The sequence below is a fragment of the Euwallacea similis genome, chromosome 14 (assembly GCF_039881205.1).
Source record: "Euwallacea similis isolate ESF13 chromosome 14, ESF131.1, whole genome shotgun sequence".
In the NCBI taxonomy this organism is placed as follows: Eukaryota; Metazoa; Arthropoda; class Insecta; order Coleoptera; family Curculionidae; genus Euwallacea; species Euwallacea similis.
In genome coordinates, this window is record NC_089622.1 from 3,233,785 (window position 1) to 3,249,439 (window position 15,655).

Here is a 15,655-nt window from a genome sequence, read left to right on the forward strand (position 1 = left end):
AATGTCAAGTTCAAAAATATGAATCGGATCAATCATGTTGCAGAATTAAACAAACATTGTCCAGTGGCATTTTGAAATATATTTTAATTCCTCTCTTTTTCTTCCATTAAACTTATTTCCATGTCATATGTCCATCATCGTAGCCTTTTAATTGTTCACTTTTATTCAAAATTTCGCACCATGAATCTCAGTTTTTCCCTTTTTATCAATGTGGCATGTCTTGCATTAGAACATCCTTTAGGCACTCATTTCGAATATATTTTCAAAACATGTTCTGTGTGAATTATATTCGCGCCTTATCGTAATTAGCTATGTGTGTATAATGAAAAATGTACAAGCATGTAAGAATAGCAACTAGTTTGTGCCATAAAAACGAAATAAGATTGCCCTAAATTCAAAATGTCGGTTTCAAAGATGTGGCAAGGGTAATTTAGATTTTTGCAACTTATTTAGGGCCTTGTAAGAAGGCTATTTCTTACTTTCCTTTTTTATCCCTAAATTTTTGATCGCAATAAATACGGTAAACGCATCGTCGTTTGTATCAGTTGTGGACATCGATATAAGTGGAGGAGATAATCGGTATTCTTCAACGTGACTTCAATTGTAACGTGGATTCAATTTTATTAATTTTTCATTTAGTTGTTACTGCTGGTCTTAATTATACAAAGTGTTATTTGATAAAATAAAATATTTAGAAAACTACTGTTTATCTACAGGTCCTTCCATATTCGCATAAGAGGGTAATTTAGCCAGCTATAATACAACTGAATTATGGATTCATTCCACATGTTCCATTGGTTCATTGCTGAACTAATATTTTGAATACACTTTGAATAACAGTTTTTTCGTTGCTCTTGCTATTGAATATCGTCCATCGTATGCTATCTTTTTGCAGATTCGTTCCAAATATAATTTGAAAATATACGTTCCATTGGCCACATGTCGATACAATTCTTCTGAAATATTCAATTTCCCAATATATATGGCATTTTTTACCTTCAAGTACAGTTTTTCTATGTTTTTATAATGAGGCATATCTTCGATCGTATTGTGCTTTCACGTACGCATTTTGAACCGAATGTGAAAAAACTATGAAAATCTGTTTCCATATTTTTTTTGTTTAATATAGAATATGAATTGATATTAACATAACCTGAAATCGGAGCAAATGTGTAAAATATCCACTTTTTAATCTTTAGAAGCTCTGGAAGTACTTAAATAAGCAGGAAGTTAGCGGTGTCCGGAATTTAATTACCTCCACTTTAATTAGTAGAGTTGGTTTGGATTTTTGTAAAAAGAAAGTCGGAATTTTTTTCCATTTCACGGAATTAAAGATTTTTGTCGTATAAAAGAGAAAAATTAGTTAAAAACGTAATGCAGCAAATTTTCTTAATTAAACTCTTTGTTCATAATTTGCATAATTAATGCAGATATTTATTTTCTACATCTCAGCATATGATCAATCGAATCACAGACATTATACATATTGTTCTTAATTTAAGTTCTGTTGGTATTCTGCCCAGAGGCCGGGACTGATGATCTGGACCAATTAGAATTCTGTCACATTTATTGTGAAAAATCAGTTCTGAAATAATCAGAATCTCGGCAATTTTGATATGATAAATTCATTTTTGATTACACTTCTTCGGCACAATCCAGAGAATATAATACATGGAATCATTTATCATGGTCAAGTTATTTTTCTAGTAACCAATAACTTATAGTAACCCCAATCGTATCCATTTGGGTATATTGGCCTGTCTTCCTTAAACAATATCCTCTAGTATTTTTTGAGGAAACTGAAAGCATTGTCGATGTAGTCAGAAATTTTCTTCTCCTTTGATACTCAGTAATTAAGAATTGTGAAGATGATCAATAGACTCTCTATATGAGGCAAAACTAGTTTGAGTAAACTATGGTTCTAAGGATCTCCACATTATTAACCCTTTTCCTCAGTGCCAGAAGAGGATCCCTGAAGAGAAACACAACACTGACTACTATTGTAGGTTTAATTTGGGCAAGTAGTTTCACATCCTTTCCATTTCCTCATAAAATTTCCTTCCAACCAGAGTTTTTTTTATTTTGAATTAAAAAATAATCTTGTTTCAACTATGAAAATTATATCGAGCGATCGTTCACGTGCACCCAAAACTCCCGAGCGTCTCATTCTCTCATTGATCACAGTGAGTAATTGCGCCATTAACTCCTTATGAAAAGCAAAAAATCTCATTCCGATCGATTAGAACATAAATCCTTCATAATTTTGAACTCTCGCAGGGTTCGAAACACAATTAAAACAATAATTGGCTGCCTAATCCGGCCAGACAGGGGCTGTCGACTATTTTAATCCCGGACCAGGGAATCACTTGACATGCCTTTCATTAAATCCCTGGCAAATGAAGTGGGGCTGGACGATATTCAAATAGGACATCAAACGCACCGATGGAAACGCTCGCTTGGTCCAAAACAATAAATTTCTTTCTTTTGTATCCTGCCTGTATTGTTCAGCATTCCATATTTTCAACCGAAAACGGGATGGCAGCTATTGTAATGTTACCAATAATCCTGTCTCAATACATACAAGTTACAAAGCTTCAATTTTTTTTTTAATTTTAGAGTGCGAGCATAATGGAAAAATCTACGCGAATGGGGAGAAATTAGAGACTAATCCTGGAGGAGAATGCAAGGTGTGTTATTGCAGAGGTGGAGAAGTGCAATGTGCAGAGGTGTCGTGTTATATAAGGAATGATTGTGAAGGGAAAAGAGTACCAGGGACTTGCTGTCCTAAGTATGACCATTGTCCACCCATTGGTAAGTTAATAAAAAGTGTTTCTTAATATTTGATATGATGTGAAATAAAAGTAGAAAAATTCCTTAAATTCTTCTAAGAAATTTTGGGTTTAAAAGATATAGATTTATCAATTTCCTGATTTTTGTTCACCCAAAAATATAACAATTTTAGATTTATTTGGAAACATGATAAGGCCTGTTATTCCCGTCTAGTGCAACAAATGCTATAGAACGTGAATGAATATATTATCATTCACACATTCTATATTTTCATTAGATGCAGTCCTAGACCGATCAATCGTCATCACCGAACCTCCTGTGAACACTATCAAACCTGTAAACTTCGATCTCTGGCAAGACTCCAATAATACCACTGAGCCCTTGGCACAACCGACACTCAGCACATTCCCGGAAGATAGCAATAAAGTTCCCGACACCAGCGATTTAGTCACTGTAGCTCCATCTTTCCAGGAAGGTCCTGCCAAGGAAGAAAACTTGCATCACAGGTAAATAATAATCCAACCAATTGGCATGTTACATATCCATGCAAATGTTCCTTTATATCTTAGAATAACTATTCAAGAAATCATCCCTGAAAGGAAGGAGATTCCAGTGACGGCCCCACCCAAAATCTTCATTTCAGAACCACAAGGTACTCTTCTAATTGAAGAGGCCTTGCCTACTAGCGAAAATAGTGTCAATGATCTAAATATCGATTCTGAGCCTGAATCCAGCGAGGTATCTAAAAATATCTCAAAGCTAACTATTAAAACTTCATTAATTAATCAATTTAGGTCTCAGAAGTGTTTCAGCATCCCCCTCCAGTGCTGAGAGTGGGTGACAAGCTCCTAATATTAAAGAAAGGAGGCGTGCTTTCTGAGAACGATACCACTACTCCAGACAGTGTGATTACCATTATTGGAGCAGAAGGTCTGCAGAGAGGAGGAGTTGAGGAGAGCCTGGAAGTACATGAAGTGAAAATAATTCCTCAAGATGCTTTGCAAAGCGTATCACCTTTAGCTGTTGCAGAGAACATCACCAATGATACTACAATAAAGGAAATTGAAGAAGATAAAAGCATAGACACTAATGACTTAGAGTTAAAACTGTCAGAGAGTACTCATATTTTGAGCTTGGTGAAGAGGAAGAATAAACCTACTGTTACGACTACGACAACTCAAACTCCTACTGAAGGTCAAGAAAACCTCACTACTCTGACTAGCAGTATTGAGCAGCCACATGAAGACATATCCAACAAAACTATATTGGAAGAAACCACTGCAGCATTAAATGATACCAAAGACACTTCTGAGACTACAACCATTGTCATAGCAACTACCTCTAGAAACAATGAGCCCGCGATAATTGTAGAACAAAACCCTGCATATCCTCCAATTCCCGATGCTATGCCCTCAGTTGGAGAACCAGTTATTAATGTCCAAAAAACTGATTCTGAAGCGGAGAAAATTTTGCCAGAAGTGATTGAATTACTGAATAATCAAACCAGAAATGAAACGTTCAATAGTGAGTGGCTGAAAGGTAATGAGTCTTTGATTGATTTTAAAGTTGGAGCTTTGCCTGAAGAATTGCTAAACCAACCTTCCCCTATTGATGAGGACAATACTACTGAAACTACTGAAGAGAGCACTACTCTAGGTCTCAAAGACAGAACTGCAGCAGATCTAGTTGAAGAAGGTCCAATGCTCATCGCTGAGGTTGACATTTCCGCACCCTCGACCATCACAAAGGAAGAGACTACTACCACGTTGAGTCCGAAGTCAGTGGAGAGCCTTGAAATTGACAGCGGGGAGCAAACAACCCCCAAATCAAATCAATCATATCCAACACCAGTACTGGAGAATATTAGCGTTGAACGGGTAAAAGACAACCTACACTTGGAGAGTGTTGATATGGCTCAAGGCGCAGTTAAAGAAGCAGGAATTGAGTTGGGAAGTGTGGAGATAGCTGATCGCTTACCTGAAGTTATGCCCAAAGATGTAGAAATGATTGCCTCTAGTCCAAAGACCTCAAGGGGTAGCGATAAATACACTACTGAAGACAACTTAATGAAGAAAGAAGTAGAACTTTTCAACACCCTCGATACACCTCAACCCACCAAACCAAACAAAATCCCAGAAACAAGTACTTATGAATTTTTACCCACTCCTGAGGCTAATGCTAAAATAGTAATTAAGAGGCAAGCTGGCTCGTTAGAATCTGATGATGATGTCTTTAAAGGTTTGGAGAAAGATCTAGAAGTGGAATCTTCATTTGCCACGAAAACTTCTGACGAAGATCACGATCGAATTTTCAAAGAATTGGAAGAAGAAGTGAAAGAAAAAAGCACTCAACCAAAACCAAAGACCAAGGAGCAGGAAACTATTGATAGTTTATCAAATGCCTTAGCAGGGATTGCGCTGAAGGGGCAGATTCCTGACGCAAATGTGTTCAAACTCATTGGGGGGCTATTTGGGGGTAAAAGGAAGTAAGAACCTTTTGGATTTATTTAGTGAGAGGAAGCTATAGAGGGGAGTAGGGTGATAATGATCTGCCAATTTATTTGGGTTTTTGAGGAAGCTTTAGAATTTTTGCCAATATATCTGTGAGATTTTTAGGGTTAAGTATGTGACGTATTCAGTATTTATTTACGTGTTAGTAGTTAGGCAATCTTTAAAATGTTCTTAGTTACAACTAAGAAAGGACGTTTGAAAAATTGTCTATTTAAGGCATGAGTATCACAAAAGTGGGGTCTGGGTGCCAAAAGATGTTGAGTATTTTTGGAATTAACAGAGGAAATTGGAAGATTGATATGAACCTTTGAATATCCGGGGTGTCCCAGGAACATTGATAGAAATGGGTTTACAGTGCTGGAGGGTAAGAAAAAAGGGCTACTCAGAAATTCAAAAAATGGTAGTTTGTAGGTTACACAATCACACACATAAACACTGAAAATACGTTTGGTTTCCAAATAAATCGAAAATAACTATGTCGAAATTAACAAGGCTAGCAAACAATATCCTGCGGGGAGGCGTTTTGATGTTGCACAATGTATCCGATTATTTACACCCATAGAGAGTTTGCATCAAATGGCTCAAACCACGTATTTCTCTTTGTTTTCATTAATTTTTCAATATTGATATTTTGTTCATAGTATGATTTTCAAATATTTAAATTTAAATGTTTATAACGAGCCATAAGGCAGATAGTAAGAAAGGGGGAAGGATATTTCATGTATATAGCTTAAACACCTCAATCAATAATCCAGAAGTTTTTGGGACTTCACCGAATTAAGTTTACGTGCAATTTCATTACAATACCATCAATCAGCTCCTGTATAATTTTTATGAAGATTGAAAGTAATTTGTTGTAAATATTCTAAAAAGCCCTTTGCGAGTAATTTCAAGCCCGTAATACAAAATCTGTGCAAATTTCCAAAATAAAAAAAATATGTACATAGCCTCTAGAGTAAAAACGAGCAACTTTAAGGCATGTTTAGCAGAATTGCTGTTTTCTTATCCACTAACGCCTTATACACATTTGTATCAATATTTCTGGGACACTCTGTATTCGCGATATTGTGATTATGGATATTTGTGTAGGAATTTCTTAAACTTTTGAGAATTGAGCATCGATTGCGTGTAATATTGACTGTAAAAAGTTGCACGCAATTACTACTCTCTAGTTAAATGTAATTAAGACTTTAGCTTTGGGTCAGTATTAAAGGACGTATAGGACCAAGCCCGAAAAAAATATGAAATTTCTATGGTCTTGGAAATGTATAAATCGAGTTCGAAGATCATAGATGATGATTTTAGTTGCGTCAAATAGGTTCTATAATGGAACTTCCATATAATTTTCTTCAATCTTTGTCGAATTTCTTTCAATGTGCTCCCAGAAAAACTTTGGAAATACCCGAAATCCTTAAAAATGGCTTCAAAATTCTTAAAATTTCCTAAGAAAAACTTCTTAAAAATAATCCATTAGAAGCTCCCAAAAATTGCTACTTCACAAGAGTTTACTTAGAGTAATACAAAGTTTACAAAATTTCCTCATTGAAAATTCAAACTGTGTCTTTCTCTCCGAGTCCCTTTATTAAAAGGGATATGGTCTCTTTGTGATATGAGTTTCTCGAAATGCTCACAGAACTCTTCTTCAAATAAATTCTTTCAAAAAACTTCTCTAGAAAGGATGCCTTAAAAACAATTGTTCAAAAACTAACTCAAACTGTTAATGTAGATGAACTTACGAGCGCGATTAAATGTCGAGAATTCGAGGCTGCAAAATAATTTTCCTAGTAAAGTCCAATTTCCAGATTTCCTTCGGCTTATTGATGAAATTTTCAGTCCCTCAGAGATTTTTTGCTTTCATCTCAACTAAGCAAATAAAGACTTCAAAAAGAAGTTCCTTTCCTTAGAATGTCGAATGGCCTTAACAAAGCGAAGAAAGTATTTTACGAATAAATCGTTCCTTCCTTTCTCCTCTTGATATACTGTTTAAGGGGCTTTTTTATTCTAATTAATATAAAAGTATCTAAATACAAAATAATATTGTGCTTGAAACGCATATGGAGTTATGTATATGCATAATTTTTCTTGGAAAAAAAAGGTTTTCTCAAGAAAATAAGCCGCATCTTTAGCATCCTTTGCCTAGGTTTCGGATGAAATTTCGAGCGCTCTATACCATGATGGCTGTCTTAACCAAAGCTACACCGAAGGGATCTTCTACATTTGCATTATGTCCGTTTTATACAGATATTGTAATTTTAACCTAATATTATGATTTGAAAGCGACCTTAACGTGCATTTCTTAATCAATATTCACAAATAAATCCATTTTACTACTAAAATTTGATTGAACCCATAAGTATTCTAATTTTTTTCTTGGGCTTGGTTCGTTTTATCCTTGAAACTTATCATACCATGATAGTCATCACCCCTCTTCGTACACTTTTTAAATGCACTTAGCGATTAGTCCCATGAAATGCTCACTATTTAGTTATTAAGTATAACTGTTAGGAGATATTAATTTAGTATTAGCGCAAATTTTATCTAAAACAAGGTCAAAAAAATTATATATCCTCATTTTTATCATTTTTTCTTGTTTTACTACTTGATGTAGTACATATACCATATAACTAACGTAAAATATTGCTGCTACATACATCATAGCAGGTTAATGATAAAGTTCTGCTCAAAGTTTATGTGTATATATGTTTCTGAAAAATATCAATATTGAAGACATAAATTTGTGCCCAACTTTGTCTCTTCCCTGTAATAAGCACATTAGAAGAATAGGGTAGGCATTTTTCCTCTATGTATTGTTGTAGGTACTTCAAGAGACATTCTTAAACGAAAAGATTTCTATAAACATTATGTTGTTTTAAATGTAAAAGTTATCAATTTGTTATCCAAGTATGATTATTTAAGTGATAGTAATTATAATATTTATTATTATAAAACTGAGGTTTTATTAAAGAACATTCGCTAGGTTGACTTGTACCATAAGTTCGGCTTTGCTAAGTCCGCAACTATTACGGCCCCCTCATCGACTTTAACCTCAAGTGCCCTCACGCTCCCACGCTACGTTACTTTGATACTTTGCCCAGTTTCAAGTAAGGGTATGTCTCAATACCAGCATTTCCTCCACATGTTCCTTTTTTACTGTGACTTTTTGTTCAGTTTTGTGTTCAAATTTTTCGACGAGGATGCAATTGCGGTAACCTTAAGGTAAACCTAAGTAGAAATGGACAAATTCATGGCTTCATAAAAGAAGCAAATTTAATCATACGAATCCACTCGTTCCGATGTTTCACCTATTGACGATATTATTGGTTAAGATTTGCTCCAATTAGAAAAAAACACAAATTGCGAAAAAAATATTTTTAAGATATATTTTTGGCAAGAATAATTAACAAATAGCGATACAAAAATTGATTCCCTGATTAATATGTTCATAAAAATTGACTACAAACTATCAAACTTAGGAGCAATGAATTAGTTTTAAATATTTGTTATTAGAGGATAGTTCCAAGTTTCACGATTATAATTTTTACTAAAAAAATAGTTTTTTGTCATGATATTACTTTATGTAATAATGCGTCATAGTAAGTAAAATTACTATTATAAGTTTCATTACTCCGCATTATTTAGATGGTCCCTTTTTACACCAATTAATCGTTTATTATAAAACCGAAATACAAAGAAGCTCGCCAAATTTCATTAAAACATGGCATTGAAATTGATGATATACAATATCTATTTAAAATCTCCATAATTATGTATTTTTAAAGATGGCCTGTAATTACTATAAACCTGATAAAATTCTATGTACATTAAATAAGCTGGCTCAAACAAAAGACTCCTAGCTTGCCAATAATACTTATTACACCTCATGATGGTAGCAGATAATCCATACTTCTATAGAATATTATAATATACTGTTGGACAAAAAAATCCGGACAAGCTTATAACATGAGTTTTAGAAAACAATAACATAAAACTTTTTTTGTGTTTTGATATAATTATATTAGAAAAAGTTTAGGAAAAATGAAATGCATGAAAAAATGAAAATTTTTTCATGCATTTCATGATTTTAATTGAAAATTAATAAAAGAAACAAAATTGATAGTATCTTCAAGAAAAACTAAACTGCAATATATCGTAAGGTTCTATCATCTTGACTTAATGCAACAATTGGTGCCGCTATTTCGGACCGCATTTTGTGAACTAACACGATAAAGACTATTTAACATATAGGATATCTTTGTTTGCTTCGAAGAAATCCAAAGAAATGCTAAAAGCGCAAAAAAAACTGACTGAATATTGCTTTTTATACAGAAATCAATATTTGAGATTATTCTGTTTACATTACTTTTCTCAAAACAAATGCCGACAGCAATAATTTAAAAAAATACAGTAAAAGAATGTTGGATCTGATGCTCTGTCTTATTTTAAAAATACTTTACCATCCAATTTCGTGTTTTTCTTTTAGAAAACTTAAATAATAAGCTTGTCCGGATTTTTTGCCCAGTAATGTAGTTCCATACTATAAGCAGAAAAAACCATAATGAATATAAGTTATTGGCAATATAGTAATAGTTTCAAATCTGCTATTGCTTAGATACTAAAAAGTTACATGAGCCACATTTAAAAAAAAAAGTTCCAAATTAGTACTGATCAGAACTTCGAATTTCAGAGACAACAGTTCGAAGTAATGTCCAGCATATAGCCTGGTTATTCCATAGAATAAACTATCACAGTAGTAAAAATTGAGCAACCCAAGTTTTACCAAAACTATCTTTATACCTTTTTGGTCAACCGCAAAACCAGCTTAATAAAATATAAACTCTTTATACAAAATTGTCTAATTAACTTTAGTTTTTTCATTTCCAATAAGCGAACTATATCCATTATTCCCACCAATATTACTGCCCTTAACTTTACAGGGCCCATTTTCCTCGTTGCCCTCTTTAATATCATCTTTAATGATGGTGATCTGTGGCTTCTTTTCTATGTAAGCCCTAACGTAGAAAGAACCGAAGAGGTAGATGAAGTATCCACCCTGAATGACCAAAAGGATGTTGAATATTTTTGGGTAATTGCAGTCTCGTGGAATTACTTGCAGGTTGTGCACCAGAATTATGACAAATTGTACCTAAATTTTAAAGGTATGGAAGGACGATTGAAGAAGTATTGCATTGTTTACCAGTTGAATTTTGGTGACGTATTTCTTCCACCACAGGTACTTTTGCATCTCCGGCCCTAAGGAGGCGAGGAAGTAGTACGAGTACAAGACTACGTGCACGAAGGCGTTGCAAAGGCCCAATAAGGAACCATGACCACCTGGATGAACAAAGTAAGTGTTAAATAAATATTAATGATCAACTAATATTCATTATTTAGTTATATCTGCTGTTTACTGTAAAATTTTTATCTAAATTTGCTTACAGTTAAAGTTGATAACACATTAATAATTTTCTATCACTAAGTTTGCTAACCGGGGAGAAAAGTTACTCCTATGTAAGAGCACACTGGCATCAAAGTGTGGTGATAGACGTGCAGGAATGTTACTTGGTTGTACTTTTTCCTCAGCACGAAGAAGACGGTGTCAAGCAGATCTGAGAGCTTCAACAAGAAGTAGAGCCAACAGGCGCGTCTCATCTGCAATAATTAGTAGACTCATACTTGCTCGATAATATGTAGAGTGGTTCGCAAGGCAATGAACACAGATCGGGGGCATGTAGAGGATCTTAAAGTAAGTCGGTTTTTCACAGGAAATTTTTCCTCATGCCTAGGATTACTAAGATATTAACTTCGGCAAATGTCTTCAAAAAATTGAACAACTCTGAATCTCTGCAATGCCTAACATAGAAAAACAAAATTTTTATTTTATTTCTCTTTTAGTAACATCCTTAGTTGGCACAAACTTGAAATTATTATCAGATCAAGAAGAGATGGTGCAGGAGTTGGTCACCTTTAAAATTTAACGACTTTTTAAAACCCTAATTTAATTTATAATTAAAGTCTACCAGTTTTATAGCAAATTATATACTCGTATTTTGTAAGAAATCCAATGCTCTTCCTGAGCTTTTGGAAAATTAGTCTTTACAATTAGGTTGCGAAATGTGGTCGAAGCAGGAGAGCTCTGATGAAATGCATAAAGTTGTAATCGACATCGTAATCGACAAATCGTAAAGTCTGCTACAATGAGACATAAAGTGGTAATCGATATCGTAATCGACAAATCGTAAATTCTCAAAGCTCTGTGGGAATGGAGCATAAAGTAGTAATAGACGCCGCGATATGTGGTTTATGCAAGATGGTACGCCTCCACATTTCAGTATAGATGCTCGGATAGTTCTAAACCAATATTTTTCCAAATTGATGAATAGGTCATGGAAATAACTGCCCTCAACACATGCCTCCGCGCTCACCAGATTTGATTTAACGTGATTTTTTTCTCTGGGAGACTTTAAAATAATTTGTATATGAATTTTCTTAATATGTTATTAATCAAATTTTAAAAGTGGCCAATCCTAAGCCACTTCTCCTTGAGTTTACTCGAATCAAATCACTTCAAATTTCTGCCAACTACCAATGACGATAAAAGAAATATATTTTCAATATTTAGTTGTTCTATGGTAAGACATTTCTGAAATACAGAGTTTTTTTGAATGTATCTTCTGAACTGAAAATATGGACTTGTTTTGAGAACTTCTACATGCACCAGTGTCCATTGCGTTGCGAATCATTCTAGAATTTTGATCTTTGAGCCTTACCCTATGTGCTGTGGGTGAATTGCTATAATCTACAGGCTGGCATTTGAAACTGTACGTTGTAAACCAACCACATTGAATTCCCTAAATGGAAAAAAAAATTAATATTGTAATAAAATATGGTTATTTATGACGTAAAAATCTGCTGTGGTTTTATGAGACGAAATTATGCCGTGGCGAGCTTTTGAGCGAGTTGACTATTGTATGAATCGAAAAAAAACCTGATTACCCACGCATTATATACAAGGTTTTACGACAAATTTATATAAATGTGCTAATAATTTAACTTTAAAGTCAAAACTAACTAAAAACAAAGAAAAAAATACATTGACACATCAGCCGAAGGATCGCAAAATTCCTTCTCAAGAGAATAAATAATTTATTTTCATTTTGCCATTAATTTACCATATATAGTGTTTGTTTAATAGCCATGAATTTTTGAATTACAGTTTTTTTTTTATCAAGTACGCATTCTATGTCGCACAGCTTGGAAGCGTATATAACCGCTGGTAAGTATGAATTCTAGAGCCGTGCGACATAAAAGTGGAGTTGCATTTTTGCACATTAAGAGTATTTTTTCCTGTTTCTGAACAGCTAGCAATGAGTAATGTTTGAAATGTAAAAAATATGACTGAATGCGATATTTTTTATCCATCACAGTTTTGTAACATCCATGCAATATACATACAGTGTGGAAGTTTTGAGTGGAACAGTCCATATAACTAAGATGCCGAACATATGGGGCCAAAATCCTGAGACACATCGATTTTTATTTTTTCTTGCGGTTTTTTTTATGGTAAATTCAGTCAGGTACAACCTCCAATTTTGTTTTTTCAAATGAAAACATCTATTTTTTACTTCATTTTTGACGCAAAATTCTAAGTGTGTTTCATGTACCATGTTCTATACCTAAACGCAACATATGCAGGGTGTGCCGGAATGATGGTTAAATCTTTTAACAAAGTATTCTACCAGCCATTTTAACGGGGGATCTTTGCATGTAATTTTTCAATTTGAGTCCTTCCTGTCGAGATTTTCGAGTCTCAAAATAGCAGAAAATAATAGGTTTTTTCTTTTTTCCTAAAAAAGGTTATACTTAGAAATTTCAGTTTTGGTACACATTATCAGCTAGTCCAGCAAAGTCAAAAGTGATAAACGTAGCAGGCGATTGTTATCTAGGGGGTGTTGGTATTGTCGATAAAACCGTCCGGATTGCGCCTCCCTTATTTTTCTTTAGTCTAGGTCTGAGAGATAGAACGGATATTTAACTAAACAGGAATTAAAGCAGAAATTGAGAAATAAATAGTTTAATCAATTATTAGCAATATGAACAAATGGAAATAACTTTATCTAATCTTTCCTCATACACTTTTACGGCTTGAAGAGTATTATCGCGACATTCGCCATAAATTAAATGCATGTCGGCATAGTCTTCGTTGGTGTAAATGTTATTCATATTAAATAAATTAATTAATAATAATAATGTTCCACATAAACTAACTTGATGCAATTTGCACCAAAAACTCTCAATAATAGAAATAATGGAGATTTGTTTGATAACAAAATAACAGAAAAATATCAACGTAACAATCGCCTGCTACGTTTATCAGTAACCGGTGAAAAGATGCTTAATAAGGTAAGAAGAACAATTTTTATTTTTTCCCACACCAACCGTTTGTTGCATGAAAAAATGACAAGAGTGAAAAAAGTTTTAAAATTATATGTAGTATTAAAAAAAAAGGTTTGTTGAAATCGGCTATTGCAGGAAAAAGCTCCGACAGAAGTAAAATTAGGAGTTTCTGATTACAGCCCTCCAGAAACGTGAATCACACAACAAATACCACCAAAAAATAGCGTTAGATTAGTTGACAATGTGTTTGAAATTGAAATTACTAAGTGTAATTGTTTTTAATAAAAAGAAAAAAACGATTATTTTCCACCGTTTTGAGACTCGAATATCTCGACAAGAAGGACCCAAATTAAAAAACTTTATAGGAAGATTGCTCTCTAAAATAGCTGGTAGAATAACCTGCTAAAAGGTTTGACCATCATTCCGGAACACCCTGTACTAAACAAAGAAAAAGAATCAAACTACAAAAAATCCTAAGGATCATCCCTAGATATCGGTCCTCCGAGCTACGTTTTTCCTCTCCCATAGACAAACGGTTAGCACAAAACATACTGGATGTGAGGCACAGCACATATGTTGCAAAGTCTAAAGGCCAAAATTGGATGTGGCACGTGCATTATACCCCATGACGTTAAATATGTTTTAATCACCTGTTACAAGAAATTTCTGTTTGTCAGTCAATATTCATTCATTGTCAGTTCCACAGAAAACGCATAATATATAATACTTGCTTTATTCTAGTAGGCTTCACCTGCTTCATTGTACTAGGACTACAATGAATCACTTTATAGCGGCAAAGCATTATTATAAAAATCCCCTTTATATTCAAATCGGACATAAGATAACATTTAAAAGCCTACCTCGTATACTAAAAAGGCGTTTGCTACAACTTGAAATATGTTGTATATCTGAATGGTCCGGGCGAGTTGGAAGGGTTTTCGGTTTTTCATAAGCCGTGGTCCTATTTTCGTACTGAAAACCACGTAAACTGCCAATAACAAAATGAGCTGGGTTAGGTTGCCTACCATGAACCAATCCTTGGTATAATTATCTGAAAACAAAGATCAATTTCATAATAGTTGAAAATCAGTGAAGAATTTTTAAGTTTCATCCGTCGTGGGTCAAAAGGTGCCCGAATAAATTGGATTCCCTCATGGTCTCATAGAGCTTGAAGGAAAAAAAACTATTGGAAGATTTCGTGTAGTTCTCACATTGGACGAGTTATTTAATTTAGATTTTTTCACTCTCGAGGCTTCTTTGTGGTCATTCACAACGCTTCACCCTGTGTGTGCCGATCGCGACGAGTTAAAAGTTTCAAAAAATTCCCAAAGATACTCCATGTATACATGCTTGGGCCTGCCAAAAATGGAAGTGCTCGAATAAAGTTTGAAATTGTGGCGAATTTCTTAATTTCACTTTGTAAAGTCTGATTTTCCCGCCAATTTCAGAATCGCTCATAAGAACTAAAAACGTCCTTAAAAACTCATATGAAATCTCCAAGTGTTATTTTTTATGTAGAAAATTTTATATTGTATATATTCTATATATTTTCTATGAAAAGTTGCTTCGGGTCTTTCTCTCTTAAATATTCTTTTTTTTTCAATTGTCTCATTCTTTTTGAATGTTTTGAATCAAACATCGTAGATACAATTCCCAACTCTTCATTAGTGAAATTATTTCTGTAAAATAGAATAGCTGACTGAAATCTATGTCATCTCTGATCTATCTTCTCTAGCTGTATAACGTTTGAAGTTGACTTTTTCATATTTTTAGTTTTTTTAACGACGTGAATTGAGCTCAACATAGCTTATACCAAGCCCATAAAATTTTAACTTACAACACACTGTATCTCTTAAATGAGCGAAATTGGTATAAGCCATGTTGAACTCAATCACAATATTTTGATGACTAGTGTCTCCAGTTTAGTGTTGACTCATTGTTTTTGACTCACCCTATATATC

General features: G+C 33.9%; 3 protein-coding genes across 3 annotated transcripts in view; 2 read left to right on the plus strand and 1 right to left on the minus strand.

Moving 5' to 3' along the window:
- Window positions 1–8,248, plus strand: part of LOC136413405 (mucin-4) — a 38,838-nt gene extending 30,590 nt beyond the window's left edge. The window contains exons 5-8 of the mRNA XM_066396943.1: window positions 2,617–2,811; window positions 3,068–3,296; window positions 3,360–3,528; window positions 3,585–8,248. Of these exons, the coding sequence (XP_066253040.1) occupies window positions 2,617–2,811; window positions 3,068–3,296; window positions 3,360–3,528; window positions 3,585–5,279 (2,288 nt within the window). The 3' untranslated portion in view covers window positions 5,280–8,248. The remainder of the gene's footprint in view (window positions 1–2,616; window positions 2,812–3,067; window positions 3,297–3,359; window positions 3,529–3,584) is intronic.
- RtcB (RtcB RNA ligase) overlaps window positions 1–15,655 on the plus strand; it is a 208,235-nt gene that overhangs the window by 53,677 nt on the left and 138,903 nt on the right. The window lies entirely within an intron of this gene.
- Window positions 8,693–15,655, minus strand: part of LOC136413517 (very long chain fatty acid elongase 7-like) — a 30,518-nt gene continuing 23,555 nt past the window's right edge. Inside the window, exons 3-7 of the mRNA XM_066397110.1 lie at window positions 14,555–14,745; window positions 12,068–12,148; window positions 10,787–10,949; window positions 10,495–10,631; window positions 8,693–10,443 (exon numbers count right to left, since the gene is read on the minus strand). Of these exons, the coding sequence (XP_066253207.1) occupies window positions 10,153–10,443; window positions 10,495–10,631; window positions 10,787–10,949; window positions 12,068–12,148; window positions 14,555–14,745 (863 nt within the window). The 3' untranslated portion in view covers window positions 8,693–10,152. The remainder of the gene's footprint in view (window positions 10,444–10,494; window positions 10,632–10,786; window positions 10,950–12,067; window positions 12,149–14,554; window positions 14,746–15,655) is intronic.